The sequence below is a fragment of the Natrix helvetica genome (assembly GCF_964273705.1).
Source record: "Natrix helvetica genome assembly, chromosome: 7".
Taxonomy (NCBI): domain Eukaryota; kingdom Metazoa; phylum Chordata; class Lepidosauria; order Squamata; family Natricidae; genus Natrix; species Natrix helvetica.
The window spans coordinates 73,548,308-73,564,386 of NC_138558.1; the positions used below are offsets into that span (position 1 = coordinate 73,548,308).

General features: G+C 41.5%; 1 protein-coding gene across 6 annotated transcripts in view; it reads right to left on the reverse strand.

Annotated features, from left to right (window-relative positions):
- PDS5A (PDS5 cohesin associated factor A) overlaps positions 1–16,079 on the reverse strand; it is a gene marked incomplete at its 3' end in the record, with an annotated part of 84,838 nt that overhangs the window by 46,677 nt on the left and 22,082 nt on the right. For all 6 annotated transcript variants that reach the window (XM_081958941.1, XM_081958940.1, XM_081958939.1 and 3 more), the window contains exons 3-11: positions 13,185–13,388; positions 11,980–12,066; positions 11,613–11,710; positions 10,111–10,237; positions 8,218–8,298; positions 6,371–6,511; positions 4,502–4,617; positions 3,830–3,924; positions 2,886–3,031 (exon numbers count right to left, since the gene is read on the reverse strand). In XM_081958941.1, coding sequence (XP_081815067.1) covers positions 2,886–3,031; positions 3,830–3,924; positions 4,502–4,617; positions 6,371–6,511; positions 8,218–8,298; positions 10,111–10,237; positions 11,613–11,710; positions 11,980–12,066; positions 13,185–13,388 — 1,095 coding nt within the window. The remainder of the gene's footprint in view (positions 1–2,885; positions 3,032–3,829; positions 3,925–4,501; positions 4,618–6,370; positions 6,512–8,217; positions 8,299–10,110; positions 10,238–11,612; positions 11,711–11,979; positions 12,067–13,184; positions 13,389–16,079) is intronic.

Consider the following 16,079-nt stretch of genomic DNA (forward strand, 5'->3'; position numbering starts at 1 on the left):
CCCTGGCTGGCTCTGCCCACCCCGTCCTTCTCTTCCCAGCAGTCTCCACGCGGCCCATTCGTCATGCAACGTAAGTGCAGGGCCCGCATGGAGGCTCATGGAGGGCGAAAAACGGGCCTACTGGTGGTTCCGGAAGTCTGGAAATGGGCCTGTTCCTGGCTTCTGGGGGGCCTCTGGAGCCTGGGGAATCAGGTTTCGCCTTCCCAGAGCTTGAGGAAAGCCTCTGGAGCCTTGGGAGGACAACCCCCCGTGCCCCTGCCGTGGTGCAAGAGGCCAACTAGGCCGTGCCCACCATGCCCACCCAGCAACGGGGCAGTGAACCCGTTAGTGCCGTGATGGCGAACCTATGGCACACGTGCCACAGGTGGCACGCGGAGCCATTTCTGAGGGCACGCAAGGCATTGCCCTGTCAGCTCCAGTGCGCATGCGCCCGCTGGCCAGCTGATTTTCGATAGTTTTTTTTTTTAATCTCCAGAGGATTCCCTGAAGCCTCCAAAGGGCGAAAAACAGCCCAATGCAAACCAGAAATGAGGCGAGAGCTGCCAGAACAGGGGAAAGACAAGCGGCAAGGAAAGAGGCTTCTTTCACTCGTGCTGGCTGCTCTGTTCCCCCCTCCTCCCCCTGCTACTAAAAAGGATCCTGCCCGATCGCTGGAATCCAAAGGGAAATGAGGAGAGAGCTGCCAGCACAGGGGAAAGACAAGCGGCAAGGAAAGAAGAAAAGAGGCTTCTTTCACTCAACGTGGCTGCTGTTGCCCTTTTCTCCATTTCAGTGCTATGCCATCGAGGTTGCCCCACCCACCATCGCCCAGGTCCTCGCTTCTCCCAAACATTTCTTTGCCTACCTGATTTCCAGCTCCATCGCGTTTCTTGCCATCGTGTGCAGAGAAACAAAGTTTGTGGGATTCCCCCCCCAGGGGGGGTGTTGAGTGGGAGGTGGGGGGGGTTAGGGTGGAGGGTGGGGTAATATATATGCATAATTAAACTAGAAGATGGGATTAATGAAATATTGTTATTTTAAGAGAAAATTATATTATGATTTATATATGTTCAATTAACTTAGAAGATGGGATTAATGGGCTATTGTTACTTTAAGAGAAACTTATATTATGTTTGTTGGGAGGTGAGGGGGTATAATATGTGAATGAGTAATCTATTTTAAGATGGGGGAGGGGAGGGGGTAAAGTATTTAATATAATATTTGAACGAGAAAATTTTGGGGGGAGTTGGGGGGAGGGGAGGGGGCATAGCATCTGTATGAGATTTACATTGTATGGTGGGGGGGTTAAAAGGGGGAAAATTTGTTTGTATAAAACTTTTTTAATAAAAAAAAGTTTGTGGGATTAAAAAAAACCTTCAATCAATCACTTACAACTTGGAGGGGGGGGGAGATCTCACAAAGTTGGGATTGATTGATTGAAGGGGGTTTTTTTAGTCCCAGAAACTTTGTTTTCCTGTCCAAAACGGCAAGAAAAACGATGGAAAAATGCTACGGAGGGAAAATTAAATAGGCAAAGAAATGCTTGGGAGAAGCGAGGACCTGGGCGATGGGGGATTGGGGCAGGTCCAAGGAGTGGTGCTGAAATGGAGAAAAGGGCAACAGAGGAGCCACCTTGCAGGGGAAAAAGCTGTTTTTTCTTCTTTCCTTGCCGCTTGTCTTTCCCCTGTGCCAGCAGCTCCCTTCCTCATTTGTCTATTGACTGTAGTGCCCAGGATCCTCTTTAATAGAAGGGGGGAATTTAGCAACTGGACTCACACCTGCCATAGTAAGAAGGGCTCAATCTTTACACAGGAGAATGATAAGGGAGCACACTTGAGCAACCCCCCCACCCCCACCCCAATCTCTGCCCGTTTGTGGCAGAGCAACTTCTCCCCTCGCTGGGTGTTAGCCAAGGGGAAGCAGCCAGAGCAGGGAGTGGCAAGGAAGCCTTGTGCAAAAATGCACGGTCCACACAGGTGAGGGGGGACATTAAGTTATGTGGGTCGGCACTCGAGTTCGTGTGATAGTGTGCATGCATGTGCTTTTGGCACCCGAGGCGAAAAAGGTTCGCCATCACTGCGTTAGTGGAACTTCTGAATCCCACCTGACCCTCTTCAAGAACCATTTAATGCAAACTTCTCAGGAGAACAGAAAGCAAACTACCTTCCTATCAGACACACCAAATGGAATTTCTTCCACAGGCAAGAAAGTCCAGTTGCCTTTTGAAAAAGCAGCTTTGGGACAGCCATGGCCTGGATGACTGAGAACCTCTGTAAACAATTGAGATTGTAATTTCTAAATGATAAAATCAACACAGCTTGTAAATTCCCAAAGCTTTTGGGAAAAGTCTTTTTCTTTTGCAAAACATACTACAGCAACGATAGCAAATGATCTCTCACACACGGGACAGACTCCCGGACAAGAAATATCAGTTTTGTATTTGTCAACATAAAAAAGGTAAAGGTAAAATTCCCCTCGCACGTATGTGCTAGTTGTTCCCGACTCTAGGGGGCGGTGCTCATCTCCATTTCAAAGCCAAAGAGCCAGCGCTGTCCGAAGATGTCTCCGTGGTCATGTGGCCGGCATGACTAGACATTGAAGGCGCTTGGAACGCTGTTCCCTTCCCACCAAACGTGGTTCCTATTTTTCTACTTGCATTTTTACGTGCTTTCAAACTGCTAGGTTGGCAGAAGCTGGGACAAGTAACGGGAGCTCCCTCCATTACACGGCGCTAGGGATTCGAACCGCCAAACTGCCGACCTTTCTGATCGACAAGCTCAGCGTCTTAGCCACTGAGCCACCGCATCCCTTCTCAACATAAAACAGCTCATCAATTTTTATATTCAGATGAAAGGGGGCACTGGCGACTGAACTCTGAACAATTGTTAAGATTCAAGTGACTTTACCCGCTTATCCAGTGTCCTTTCTCTGACAAAGCCAAGGAGCTGGTCATTGACTAAAGAAAGATCTCTTTTTCCCGCAGTGATGATTGTGACAATGACATCGTGGCGAATGGCTTCTTCTGGATCATGGGATCTGACTTTTAAGTATTCTATTTCAAAAAGGAAAAGAAAAGTGTTTTAACTTTTAACTCCTGAAATATACTATATGTTCATACGCCTGCAACTAAAGAGCAAAAGTCTTTAGGGATATTAAAATTAAGAGATCTGATGCAGAACAAATTGACAGTCAACATTAGTGATGTTAACACAATCTGTTTCTAACTGTAAATTCAGGAAATATATATAAAGTTAAATAGGCAAGTAACTTAATTAGGTCATCTTTTGGAAACTTCACAGAGGGATGACAATGGAAGGTCTGATTTGTAGAAAGCCTGTTGCACTGAGTTGATAATGTGATTGCATTTCACAGATGGATTGATAAACACTTCCTCTTATTTTATATGTTGGGTGGTGCAAGATATAAGCATCATTAACATTTCCTATTCCTTCTATGAAGAAATGTACCTCCAACATGCCTTTTTGTTTAGTTTAATTTACTTTATTGTCATTGCACATCGTACAACGAAATTAAATGCCATCTTCAGTGTACATTATAAAAATAAAAACACAAACATACATCCTTCACATGCTATATCATTGAAATTGAAAACCCGATATTGCATTAATATTGCACTATACCATAGAATTCAATATAGGTTCGGCCCTGGGATAGAAGCTGTTTTTCAGCTTATTTGTCCTTGTTTTTATTGTCCTATACTGGCTGCCAGATGGTAATAGTTCAAAAAAAGAATCTTTAGGGATGTTTTGAACTTTCTTAATGCAGCGGGAGCTATAAAGCTCTTCCATGGAGGGGAGAGGGCAACCACTTCTGAATTAAGATATCTTACCAGTGAGGTCTTTTGCTAAATCTGGATGGTTCATTAAACAATGACTTGCAAATTTCACACTTTCTAATCTCACAGGAACATGAATATCATTGAATCTAAAAGAGAGGAATATATAAATCCAAAATTATATTTGGCTTCAGTGACGAACATATTAAACTAAATATGCTTTTATGAAAATATACTTTCAGAATGCAGCAAATATATAATCCAACATACTGAGCATCTCACACAATAAAGCAAATTGAATAAATAGAACACAAAGTATTTTCAGTTTAAAACACAGAACAGACAGGAAAATTAAAATGGATAATTTCTCAAAACCACTCTATTTCTTAAGATAAAGCAAAAAGTAATTACTATATTCAGTTATTCAAGGTGAATCTAAATACAAACATGTATTCACTATACGTGCATATTATTTCAAGGAATGATAACAGCATAATTATAAAGCCAAGGGGAAAAATCTATTTGGCTAAAACATCAAAATTATAGATGGCATTTCAATTTCAGAATATGTCATTTACTGTAATACAATAAATAGACATAGTATTCACTGTGTTACAAATTTTATATAGGGCTTTTTAAAAAATTAAAAAGTGTTTTAAAAGGTATTTACCGGGAAAAAAATGGCTAAAATCAACCCAACCAAATATATATAGGTACATTTCTCACCTGCCAAGAAAACACTGCCAAAGTGGACGATTTTGTGTTGCAAGATCCGAATCTTTGGAACCAAATAACTTTGCTAAAAGCCTTACGACAGCTAAGCGTTCTTCTCCATCATTGCTCTGTCAGTTAAAAAATAATAATAATAAATGTACGGATGTAATGTTTAAGCAGGTTGGAATATTTGCTCTCATTCCACAAAGTACCGTATTTTTTGGAGTATAAGATGCACTTCCCCTCTCCCCTCCGAAAGAGTGTGTGTGGAGGCCGAAAATGGGGCATGTGGAAGCCGAAAATGGGGCACACAGAGGTGGCAATAGACTATGGCAATCCCTGCAGCCTGAAACAGCTGATTGTCGGAGGCCAATCCAACAGACAATCAGCTGCTGTGCTAATCAGGCTGTGCTGAAATTGAAACTGAAACAGGCTGTTTGCTGCAAGGAGGCAAGTTGCTGGAAGGCAGAGGCAGATTTTTCCCCTTGTGCTAATCAGGCTAAACTAAAACTGAAACAGGCTGTTTGCTGCAAGGAGGCAAATTGCTGGGAGGCAGAGGCAGATTTTTTTTTCTTGCGCTAATCAGGCTAAACTGAAACTGGCTGTTTGCTGCAAGGAGGCAAATTGCTGGGAGGCAGAGGCAATTTTTTGTCTTGTTTTCCTCCCCAAAAGGTAGGTGCGTCTTATACTTAGGAGCGTCTTATATTCTGAAAAATATGGTAAGTTAAATCAAAGTAATGTAGTTTAAAGTTAGGCTCTCCTCTTGAAATCTTTTACCAGGTTCAATTCAGGTAGTCCTTGACTTATGATCACAATTGAGCTCAAAACCTCTATTGCTAAGCGAGATAGTTGTTAAGTAAGCTTTGGATCATTTTATGCCCTCACTTGCCACTGTTGTTAAGTGAATCTCTGCAGCTGTTAAATTAGCCAGATGGGTTGTTAAGTGAATCTGGCTTCCCCATTGACTTTGCTTGTCAAAAGACCAATCTAAGTGGTTGCAGAGTCAGCATACTGCTCCCCACCCTGCCCCGCAACAATCTGGGTCCTTATTTTACCGACCTCGGAAAGACAGAAGGCTGAGACAACTTTGAGCTGGTCAGGATCAAACTGCTTGCAGAATTAGCTTGCAATACTGCATTCTAAACACTGTGCCAACAAAGAAGGAAGGAAGGAAGGAAGGAAGGAAGGAAGGAAGGAAGGAAGGAAGGAAGGAAGGAAGGAAGGAAGGATGGAAGGAAGGAGGGAGGGAAGGATGGAAAGAGATAGGTTGGAAGAAGGAAGGAGGGAGGGAGGGAGAAGGGAGAGGGAAGGAAGGAAGCAATAGACTTGTATACCACTTCATAGTGCTTTACAGCCCTATCTGAGCAGTTTACAGAGTCAGCCTTCTGCCCCCAAACAATCTGTGTCCTCATTTTACCAACCTCGGAAAGATGGAAGGCTGAGTCGACCTTTGAGCCAGTCAGGATCGAACTGCTGGCAGTCGGCAGAATTAGCCTGCAGTGCTGCATTCTAATCACTGCACCACCACAGCTCCCGATTCCATCCTTCTGCGATACAGCCTAGGATGGCATTACTTATTCTGTTTCATGAGCCTGCCAATGATTTTTTGGACGTTGTCCAAGATATAATTACTTCCATTGGCAAGTATAGAAACAAATTTGTTCTGGAAAACCTCACAGATTCATGCCTGCCTATCCTTAATCATCGTGTCAAAACTGCCAATACACATTTGTAATGCAGCCCTTCTGTCCTTCTGTCCTTCCATCTCAGCAACGTGCAAAAAGACACAGAAAACAAACTCACTTTTCCATATGCAAATGCTACAGGCTTTCATACAAATTCTTTCGTACAGAATTGAAGGCGAGATCAATCCTTTCTTACCTTCAGCTTGAACTCCAGCTGTGGCATGACAGACAACAGTAGATTAGGATCGACAGCGAAAAGTTCTTGTATTAGATCAAATATATGCTCAGACAAGTCACTCACAGAAGACTTTCCTAGTACCAAAACCTGATTAAAAAACTAATAAAAGAGAAAACATTTTGCTTTAAAAAGTAAATATTTTCAAAGGGCCTACACATTTTAACTGGTTGTTGCCATAACTCTTTATCATATTTTTGCAAAACTCTGTTCAATATTAAAGCATTCGTCCTGCCCTATGGGACCTCTTGACCCCCTAAGGCATGGTTGCCCATCATCCTCAGCTGGCGTTCTGGTTAAGACGTGGCTGTGTCAACTAGTATGGAGATCCAAGTGTGGGACATAACCCTGAGGAAGACTGGTGACTTGAGGGCGCTTCCTCCTTTTTAAAAAAAACTTTTGCCTATTTTTGAATGGATTTTTAATGTGGATTTTATTGCTTGTAACTTGTAAACCAGCCAGAGTCGCTTTGGCAGTGAGATGGGGCAATGTATAAATTTGATTAGTAAATAAATAGAATAGTGGTTTCAATTTCTATTCAACACACAGTATCAAAGATGACATTCTACCACTCTCACACATATGCTGGAGCAGATTACAGGCTGCCAGGATTCTCAAGACAGCAAAAGGCATCAAAAATTCGCATCTCAAGCGGTAGAGCCAATGTAAAAAGTGTAGCCGCTAAAAGTCTTTTTTTAAAAAGTGGAATGGTAATCTTTGAAATCATAAAGCAAGATTATCCTGTGAGATATATTTTGGCCAACAAGGACGCTAACAAGTTAAAAGATTAGCATTCTACTTCAGTGCAAATTGTGGACTAACATTCTGGTAATCAAGTTATTAGAATCTGATAGCGTGGAAATGAAACTGGAACAAGCAAGCTTGAGAAAGGAATTAGTCATATAATACTGTTTCCCCGAAAATAAGATTTTCCTGGATAATAAGCCCAATTGGGGTTTTTGAGCGCATGCACAAAAATAAGCCCTCCCCCTCCCAAAAGCCCTCCCTGAAAATATTGCAACACAGCAGCCATGAGGTGACCACGCTCGCCGCCTCTTGCAGCTGAAAATAAGACCTCACCCAAAACAAGGCCAAGCACTTATTTCGAGGGGCAAAAGGAAATAAGACCCTATTTTCAGCGAAACATGATACTACCCAGATTTAAGAAACAGCTGAAACTATGATCATATTGATGGCCTTGTATTAAATTATTTAATAAGACGATGCAACATAATTTTACCTAACTGTATTTTACACACACAAACCCTTTCACTTCGATCACTGCATCACAAACACATTAACAAGTTCACAGGTAGTCCTATTTATATTAATTATCCCTATGTAGGTACTAAGCCTTAAAGCTAGCTTTTATTTGGATACTCGATTTTTTCCCCCTATAATTGGTTTGCAGATTTTAAAATTAGGCACTTTGTAAGCATTTGTAGTAAGTGACAAGACAGTTATAACCCACATCACTGTTATTTCTACCTGTAGATGTTGGACCATCTAAAAATTTGATGTGCTACACCCAGTCATTTCTTTTGTTTATCAAGCCTGGCCCACACAGAATGACTACCTTGTCATGAATTTAGCTTATCTCTTGACTCAAATAGTGGGAAGGAAGAGAGAGATGTGTAATAGATATGGGATTATGATTGCTGAGTAACTGGCTTCATGGCGCATGTAAAATATGAATACTCATTTTCAAATTTTATAAATTTGCTATAATGAATCCAAAGGAATATTCAAAACAATCCAGGTTTTAAAAATGCAGCAATCACTAGTATGTTAAAATGTGCCATACATACATTGGCAATGCATGGCTCAATGGTTTGGACTGTTCTTTTCAACAGGATTTTTGCAAGGTCGAAGGCCTGTTTATTAAGGTTCTAGAATAAAAAGAAAAATATACATTTAAGGAAATTTCAGTTGTTATCAAGCAATTCATGCTAGACATTTTCAAACACAAGGTATGAGCCAAACTCTAAAGTGTGATATCTATACATGAATACGATAGAAGACAGACAGACAGAGACAGACAAACATACAGACGATAGATAGATAGATGAGATAGATATATATATAGATAAGATAGATAGATAGATAGATAGATAGATAGATAGATAGATAGATAGATGATAGATAGATAGATAGATAGATGATAGATAGATAGATAGATAGATAGATAGATAGATAGATAGATAAATAGATAGATAGACAGACAGATGATAGATAGATACCATATTTTTCGGAGTATAAGATGCTCCGAAGTATAAGACGCACCTAGATTTTGGGGAGGAAAGCAAGGGAAAAATATCTGCCTCCCAGCCATTTGCCTCCTTGCAACAAACAGTACAGACAATATACACTGTTTGCAGTGTTAGATTTCAGACTATACAGACTTAACAGATGCTGTTAAGATGTGCTTTTTGGAAGTATAGTTATTTACCAGTGGAAAACAGGTAGAGAAAGTGGGGAAAATTACAAACTTCTCCCCCACCTCCCCCAAGGGTCAGAAAAGACCCTATGGCATGTGTGCCCGAAGTGGCACGCGGAGCCATGTTGCCTGGCACCGGCGGCATTGCCCATTCCTCTTCCAGATTTCTGGTGCGCATGCGCATGCGATGATCAGCTGGCCTTCGCGCGGGCGGCGGTGCAGGAAACCGGAAGAGCTGGTCTTCTGTTTTCCTGCATAAGCAAGAGTGCCAACTAGCTGATCGCCGAGTGCGCATGCGTGCCAGTAACCGAAAGGCTAGCTGGCTGGCATGCATGCGCGTGCCGGAAACCAGAAGTTTCATTTTCTGGCGTGAGCAGGCCCCCGGGCAGCTCTTCTTCCAGATTGCAAGCCTGATGAGCACTTGTGCATACAAAGTGTGCAGATAAAGCACAGCAAAAAGGTTTGCCATAACCTTACATTCATGAATGTTACTATAATGTATCCTTTTATAGGTAGCAGAACATGATTAGGCAACATTCTGTCCCTTTCGGGAGAGGGGGCGGTCTAGAAGCATTAAAAACATTCTGGGTGTGTGTGTGTGTGTGTGTGTGTGTGTGTATAAAATCTTCCTAAATCCATTATTTAATCTTTTTTTTTTGGGGGGGGGGGGAGACAGGAAGAGTTATAAGTTTGCAATACAGTACCAAGAGTTCTTCCAAAACATAGCAAAATTTAAACAATGGCCTAAATCTCATGTGTCTATCAAGACTTAGTCTTTTCAGGTTTCACTGCATGGTGCACTTAGTGACTTAACAAATCACTAACTTCTATTTTAAAATAACGTTTTAAAAAACTGCCCTAGTAGGCTCACAAATTATAACATCGCTAATTATATCCTGACAAGAAAATGTAAGTTAAAATATGTGCAGTTGTCTTTACCAACATGTCCCTTATCATTTTTCTGAACATTTTTGTATTTAAAAATTAAGGTCGCCCCTGTGAAGTTCCAGTAGAAGTAAGAGAAAGGAAAGATCAGCAGAAGGCTAGCAAGTTTTCTTATTATTTTGGCAATACATCATGTAAGATAAAAGTGGGGCACTAGGGCCCCTTTATGATTGGTGGATTTCAACTCCCAGAATTCAAGATGACAAGAATTCTGGGAGTTGAAGTCCAGAGGTCATAAAAGGGCCATAGTTCCCCACCCCTCCTGTAAGAGAAGACTTTCAATTTCTATCCCAAGAACGCAAGAGGGATCTTTGCAAACCTTGTGTGCAGGAATGAGGTTGATAAGAATGGAGTCCAACAGTTCTTGAGTCACGCCGTCGCCTTCCATGATGATAGAACTCATCAAATCTAGCATATGCATTTGGACCTTCTGATTGTGGCTATTGCTAAATATAACATTAAAATTAGATTAAGAAGTGACAATGGTGTTAGTACTCAATTAAAACAACTTGCTACTAAATTTCAGTCAGTAATATTTTCCACTTGTCTATATATAAAAACGTGTGTGGTGTGTGTGTGTGTGTGTGTGTGTGTGTGTGTTCCAACAAAACTCTGGAACACCTTGAGCAATTTCAACCAAACTTGGTAAACAGATGACTTACTCTCTGGAAACAAATACTGTGGGGGTAAGACACCCCTAATACCCTTCAGGGTGTGTGTTCTGTTAAGATACAGCCTGTTGTGCCTTAAAATGGCTTCTACTGTGCAGGAAGTGGAGTTGCCATGGTAATGGCTTCACAGCACTCCACAAGGGGGCTCCCTCTGATAAGGGGGAAAATCCAACATTAGAAATTATGTTTGGTCCAGACAATTTCCCCCCTATAAATAAATACCTGGGCAACCCCAGGTTATCGGCTAGTTTTGGATAAAAATGACCAGGTCATATGAAAGACATCGTAAGTTTATTTCTCTCTTGGTTTTACTGGGAAACACCATGTTACTCGGGCTCTTCTGTTTTCCCCATACCTTTCCCACTAACTCACAGACTCATTAATGCTCATTATCCAAATCGTTTGCATAGGATGAGGAGATGGGTTACATGATTAATCAGGAAGATTTCTAACATCTTTGCTCTGAAATTCACTCTCAGGGCAAAAACGAGTTGAGCAATTTGGGATGAATTTTTAGTTTCTTGCCAATGTCACTGTACCCCGAAGGCCACCTCCCACCCCCATATTTTTATGTGGGAAAAGTAATATGTTCTATTTGTGGACCATTCTGGGCCCTTGGTGCTCTCTAAGCTTGCTAGTTTTCTTGCAGACATTTCACTACCAAACTAGGTAGCATCATCAAGCAATCGCCAGACAAGTAGTGGGTCAATTAATCAGTCAACAGGCAATTAAAAATTGTCCCAGATTCTTTCAGATTATAGTTTTGCCCTCCGTCAACTGCCTTGACAATTAATTATCTTGACTCACAGAATTAAACTGAAGCTATAAAGGAAGCAAAATTTTCATGAACCTCTATTCAGGCTCACTGCTTGGATATATTAGATTCATAAGATATAAAGAATTTGATATTGATATTTAGGCATGCCTATGGTTGCAATGGTGTATTTCTCAGCCAGGTAGTTCTGCCATTACAGAATTGATTTTTGCAACCCTAAAGTTCATCTGTAATAACATTGCTAGTATTGTTTTATAAAGTTGTAATAAAAACATAATTACGTTGCAGAAATACCGTATACCTTTATTAACGTAACAGAATTAGCAAATTTGCACTTGCACTTTTCTGAAACGGCACAATAGTACTCCAACTTACTTGATAACTGAAAAGAGAGTCCTAAAAAGCTGAATAAAAATTTCATTGCAATCTTCCAACTCAAAGCAGATGTTGTAAGATTTAACCCACGCTAAGTTCTGTGACAAAAACAAAGCATTAATATTATCATTTATATGGCAAAAGGTCAGCATAACCTCAAAATAACTTGCCAATGATGAGACACTGGTTTGTTGGGGGGGAAAGCATGACATTTTTGTACGCTTTGATATATTAAAATGAAAAGGCACAAAGGGAAAAATATTTTGCCTTATTACTTTTCAACAGAAACGCTACAACATTCATAAATATAACTGAAATTTTATTGAGCACTGATACATATTTGATTTGATTTGATACGAATCCTTACCTCTAATAAGTAAAAGTATCTGTTAAACTGAGGGCTTTTAGTGTCCTCTAATCCTTTTAACTGTCTTGTAATAAACAAAAATATATCCTGCAAAACAAGAACGAAGGTTTTTTTTAATGAATTCTACTGTCTGTAGATTTCTATCTTGTATTCTTTTGCAACTTAATACTCCCAGCATTAAGAAAAGCTTTTGTTCAGAGGTAACGATTAACTACAGTGATGCGTAAAGGTCTGTGAATGCTTTGATTAGACCCGTGATGGCAAACCTATGGCATGCGGAGCCATATTTGCCGGAGTGTGAGCCATCACTTTCCCCCAGGCTTCAGGAAAGCCTCCGGAGCCTGGGGAGGGCTAAAACTCCCTGCCCTGGGGGGGGGGGGGGGAGGTATCATGCATGCATGTGTGCGGGGCAACTGCGCATGCGCACGTGGGAGGGGCGCAATGAATTGTGGGTGTGAATACACACACACACAGAGGTGATAGTGTGCACACACACAATTTTGGCATGCCGTTACAAATTTTAGCACGCCATCACTGCATTAGCTATTTCTTCCCCAGAGCTAGTGATTGCAGTGGAATGAAGAGTTAGCAACTAGTTTGGCTGTTCCTAATTCCTCGCTGGGAAAGGAGAGGGCTTGGGAATCACTCACAAGTGCTCCAGGCAGTTGCTCCTCATGAGGAGACCATAAAACTAGATAAAGCGAACCCAATTAAGCTAATGAGTTTGCAATCCAGACACATCTATTAATGCTAGTCCTCCGTATATTGAAATACCTTTTAGGGAAGGTATTTAAGCACCACTATACGACTCAAGCTTACATGATCAAAACGACATATGTTTTGAGTTTGTCCCCCTTAGTTGGCACTGTCTTAAATCTGCATTCATTTCTGATTCATGTAGTTTGCATGATTATCCAATAAACCGAGGCTAAAATTAAATTATAGAATTCAATCTGCCTGGGGTCAGACATACAAACTTGATTCCCCCCCCTCAATAAAAAAACAATGCAAATGTTTCCATTTCCTCTCCATTTGGAAGCGCAAGCTGCAAGATTAATAGTTGCCTCAGTTTGTTCAGATCACAATTAATCCTGGTTTATTATCACAGGTGCATTGTGCTACTATCTGTTTCTGACTTTGGGAGGCAACCATCATTTCTTTGAAAATCTCAAGAGCCAAAGGTGGAAATAATGTATTAAATTTACCTTGAGCTTGTCGTGTGAAGTATACGGTGCTTCAGGGGCATAAATTCGAAATATATCAGCCAAACAACAAGCTACAAGGAGACGGACATCTTTGTTGGGGTTCCTGAGGAAGAATTCGGACGCAAGGTGCAAGGCTAAAGGGAGATATTGTTGTTTCTCATCTTCTGAATCCTGGTCCATATCCATAAAGGTTTTCACTACCATCTAGGAATCAACGAACAATAAAAACATTTCCTTATTTTCCTCCAAATTGTAATATCATTTATAATGAGCTGAAAATGACGATTTGGCAAATGTATATCTTTCAAGATTCTTTTTTAGTGTTTATATAATTAACTAGCTGATGATCCAGCATTACCTGGGTATATATTGACATTGAAGTGTTTGTCTGAGAGGGAGCCATTGAGGGGGGCCTTTATTCCCACTACTCCCATGCCCATCATCCCTGTCCTCTCCCTTTTCCCTCCCATGCGCTCCTCTTTCCTGCCCTGTCTACGATCCTGGCACCTTGCCCCAAATCCATCAGGCACTTCCCCATTGGTCCACTGGAGGGCAAATGTTACGGCTGGCTTTCCAAAGGAAGCTGCGAAGGAACTGACATCACAAACAATTGCCGCTCTAGGACGCTTTCCTTAATGGCCCAGAACGCTCCCTTCTCCCTCCCATGACATCACAAACAATTGCTGCTACAGGATGCCACACTCACTCTCCTTAACGGGCCAGGCATTCCAGAGTTATGCTGGAACACACACACACCAGGGGTGGCTCCCCCCCCCCCCCCCGTATTTGTTTCCAAGTTTGGTTGAAATTGATCGAGGCATTCCAGAGTTATGCTGGAACATACATACATGCAACCATTAAACCATTAAAAATAGATAGATTGGCTCAACTTTTCATATAGGAATTGCATGATTAATATGTTCTCCCGACAAGATCAAACAAAATAAATTTTGAAAAAGCAATATAATGGAATAAATAAATAAATAAATTTAAAAGCACAGGACAATAAATATAATGGAGGCACACTCAGGTATCTGTACTGCTTAACAGTAAGAAAGAAAAGCTGGCAGAAAGAATTCTTTTCTTGATTTGAAAAAGGAAATGGATATACCCATATTTTTCGGAGTATAAGACGCACCGGAGTATAAAACGCAGTAAGGTTTTGAAGAGGAAAAGTTTTTTAAAAGTTTTTGCACTCTGCAAACCTCCCAAAAATGACCCGTTTTTCACCAAAACGAGCCCGTTTGTTTTTTTAAAAGGGGCATGCATAGCCTTTAGGAGGCTTGTAGAGTGCTCCGGGAGGGGGGGGGGGGCAAAAACAAGCAAAAGACAGGCTGTTTTTTCGTGAAAAAGGGTCTGTTTTTTGTCAAAAAAAGGGCATGGATAGCCTTTATAGGGTTCTGATGGGGACTGGGGAGGCAAAAAACGAGCCTTTTTTTTTTCATTTCTGCCCTCCCCAGCCCCCAGGAGTCTCTGAATGCCTCCTAAAAGCTATGCATGGCCATTTTGGTGAAGGGGCGGGGCTTCGGGAGGCGAAAATGCTGTATTCCGTGTATAAGACGCACCCAGATTTTCAGCCTCTTTTTTGAGGGAAAAAGGTGCATCTTATACTCCGAAAAATACGGTAAGCTGAGGAAAATACTCTTAATACATCGGTTCTCGACCCGTGGGCCGCAACCCCTTTGGGGGTCGAATAACCCTTTCACAGGGGTCGCCTAAGACCATCGGAAAACACATATTTCCGATGGTCTTAGGAATCGAGACACCTGCATGCCAGTGTTTGGAGCCAGGGGAGCGGCGGCGGCAGGCACTGCCTTGCGAAAGGGAGGGGCTACCTGACAAAAGCGGCAGCGCGAGGATAGCCAGCACCCAGCCAATTGCGACACGAGAGGCACCGGCGGGCGGATCAGACAGTACGCTTGACGAGGGGAGGGGGGAGGATGGAGCGCCTGAGTGCCGTCGAGGCAGTGCCCTGAGAGGTGGCCGGGCCGAGCTCGGTCTCCCAGCGGGGAGGGGAGGCCGGGAAGAAGGAGCCGAGAACCGAGGTGGGAAGGATGGTGACAATGTCCCTTCAGTCCGCAGCCGCCTCCTCCTCGGAGACTCGGAAGTTCACACGGGCACTCTGCAGCAGCTGGCTCCAGACGTTTGGGTTTTCCCTTTTCTGTAAAAACCTCTGTCCATTCACAAGGAGACCCACCTTCGTTTCCTTCCCGCAATATCTATGAATGAATGAGTGGTTGGAAAACTTGGGATGGAGAGGATTCCGGGAGTTTAGGGGTGGAGGGGAAAAAAGGCTGCCGTCACAAAACATCTTCAGCAGCCGCTTTGAAAAAAAATAAAGCACTACATCTTTTTAGTTTTAAGCTTCCATGCTTAGAATGGAATGGAATGGAACAGGAAAATGGAATGGGAATGAAATAGGAATAAAATAGAATAGAATAGAATGAAATAGGAATAGAATGAAATAGAAATGTTTATTGGTAAAGTATAATAAGACACACAAGGAATTTGTCCCCAGTGCACCAACTCACTGTACATATAAACAGCAAGTAATACGTCATAGGTCATAATAATAGTTACAATCATTAGTTACAAACAACAATTGATAAATCATAAAAAACCAGTAGCACAAGATGAAAAATAGGAGGGGATATGCAACCTAGTACTGTATTTCTCTTTGACCCATTTTTTTTTACTGTCTTTCTTCTCTGTTTTATTTTTATTTTGTTACCAACTGAAATGTTTCATGGACTTTTTGTAACAAGGTTGGAGATTATATTATATTATGTATATTATTTTCATTAACAAACCATTTCACAATATATAATTACATATTGCTTTTGTGATTAATCACTATGCTTTAATTATGTTCAATTTGTAATAATGAAAATACAT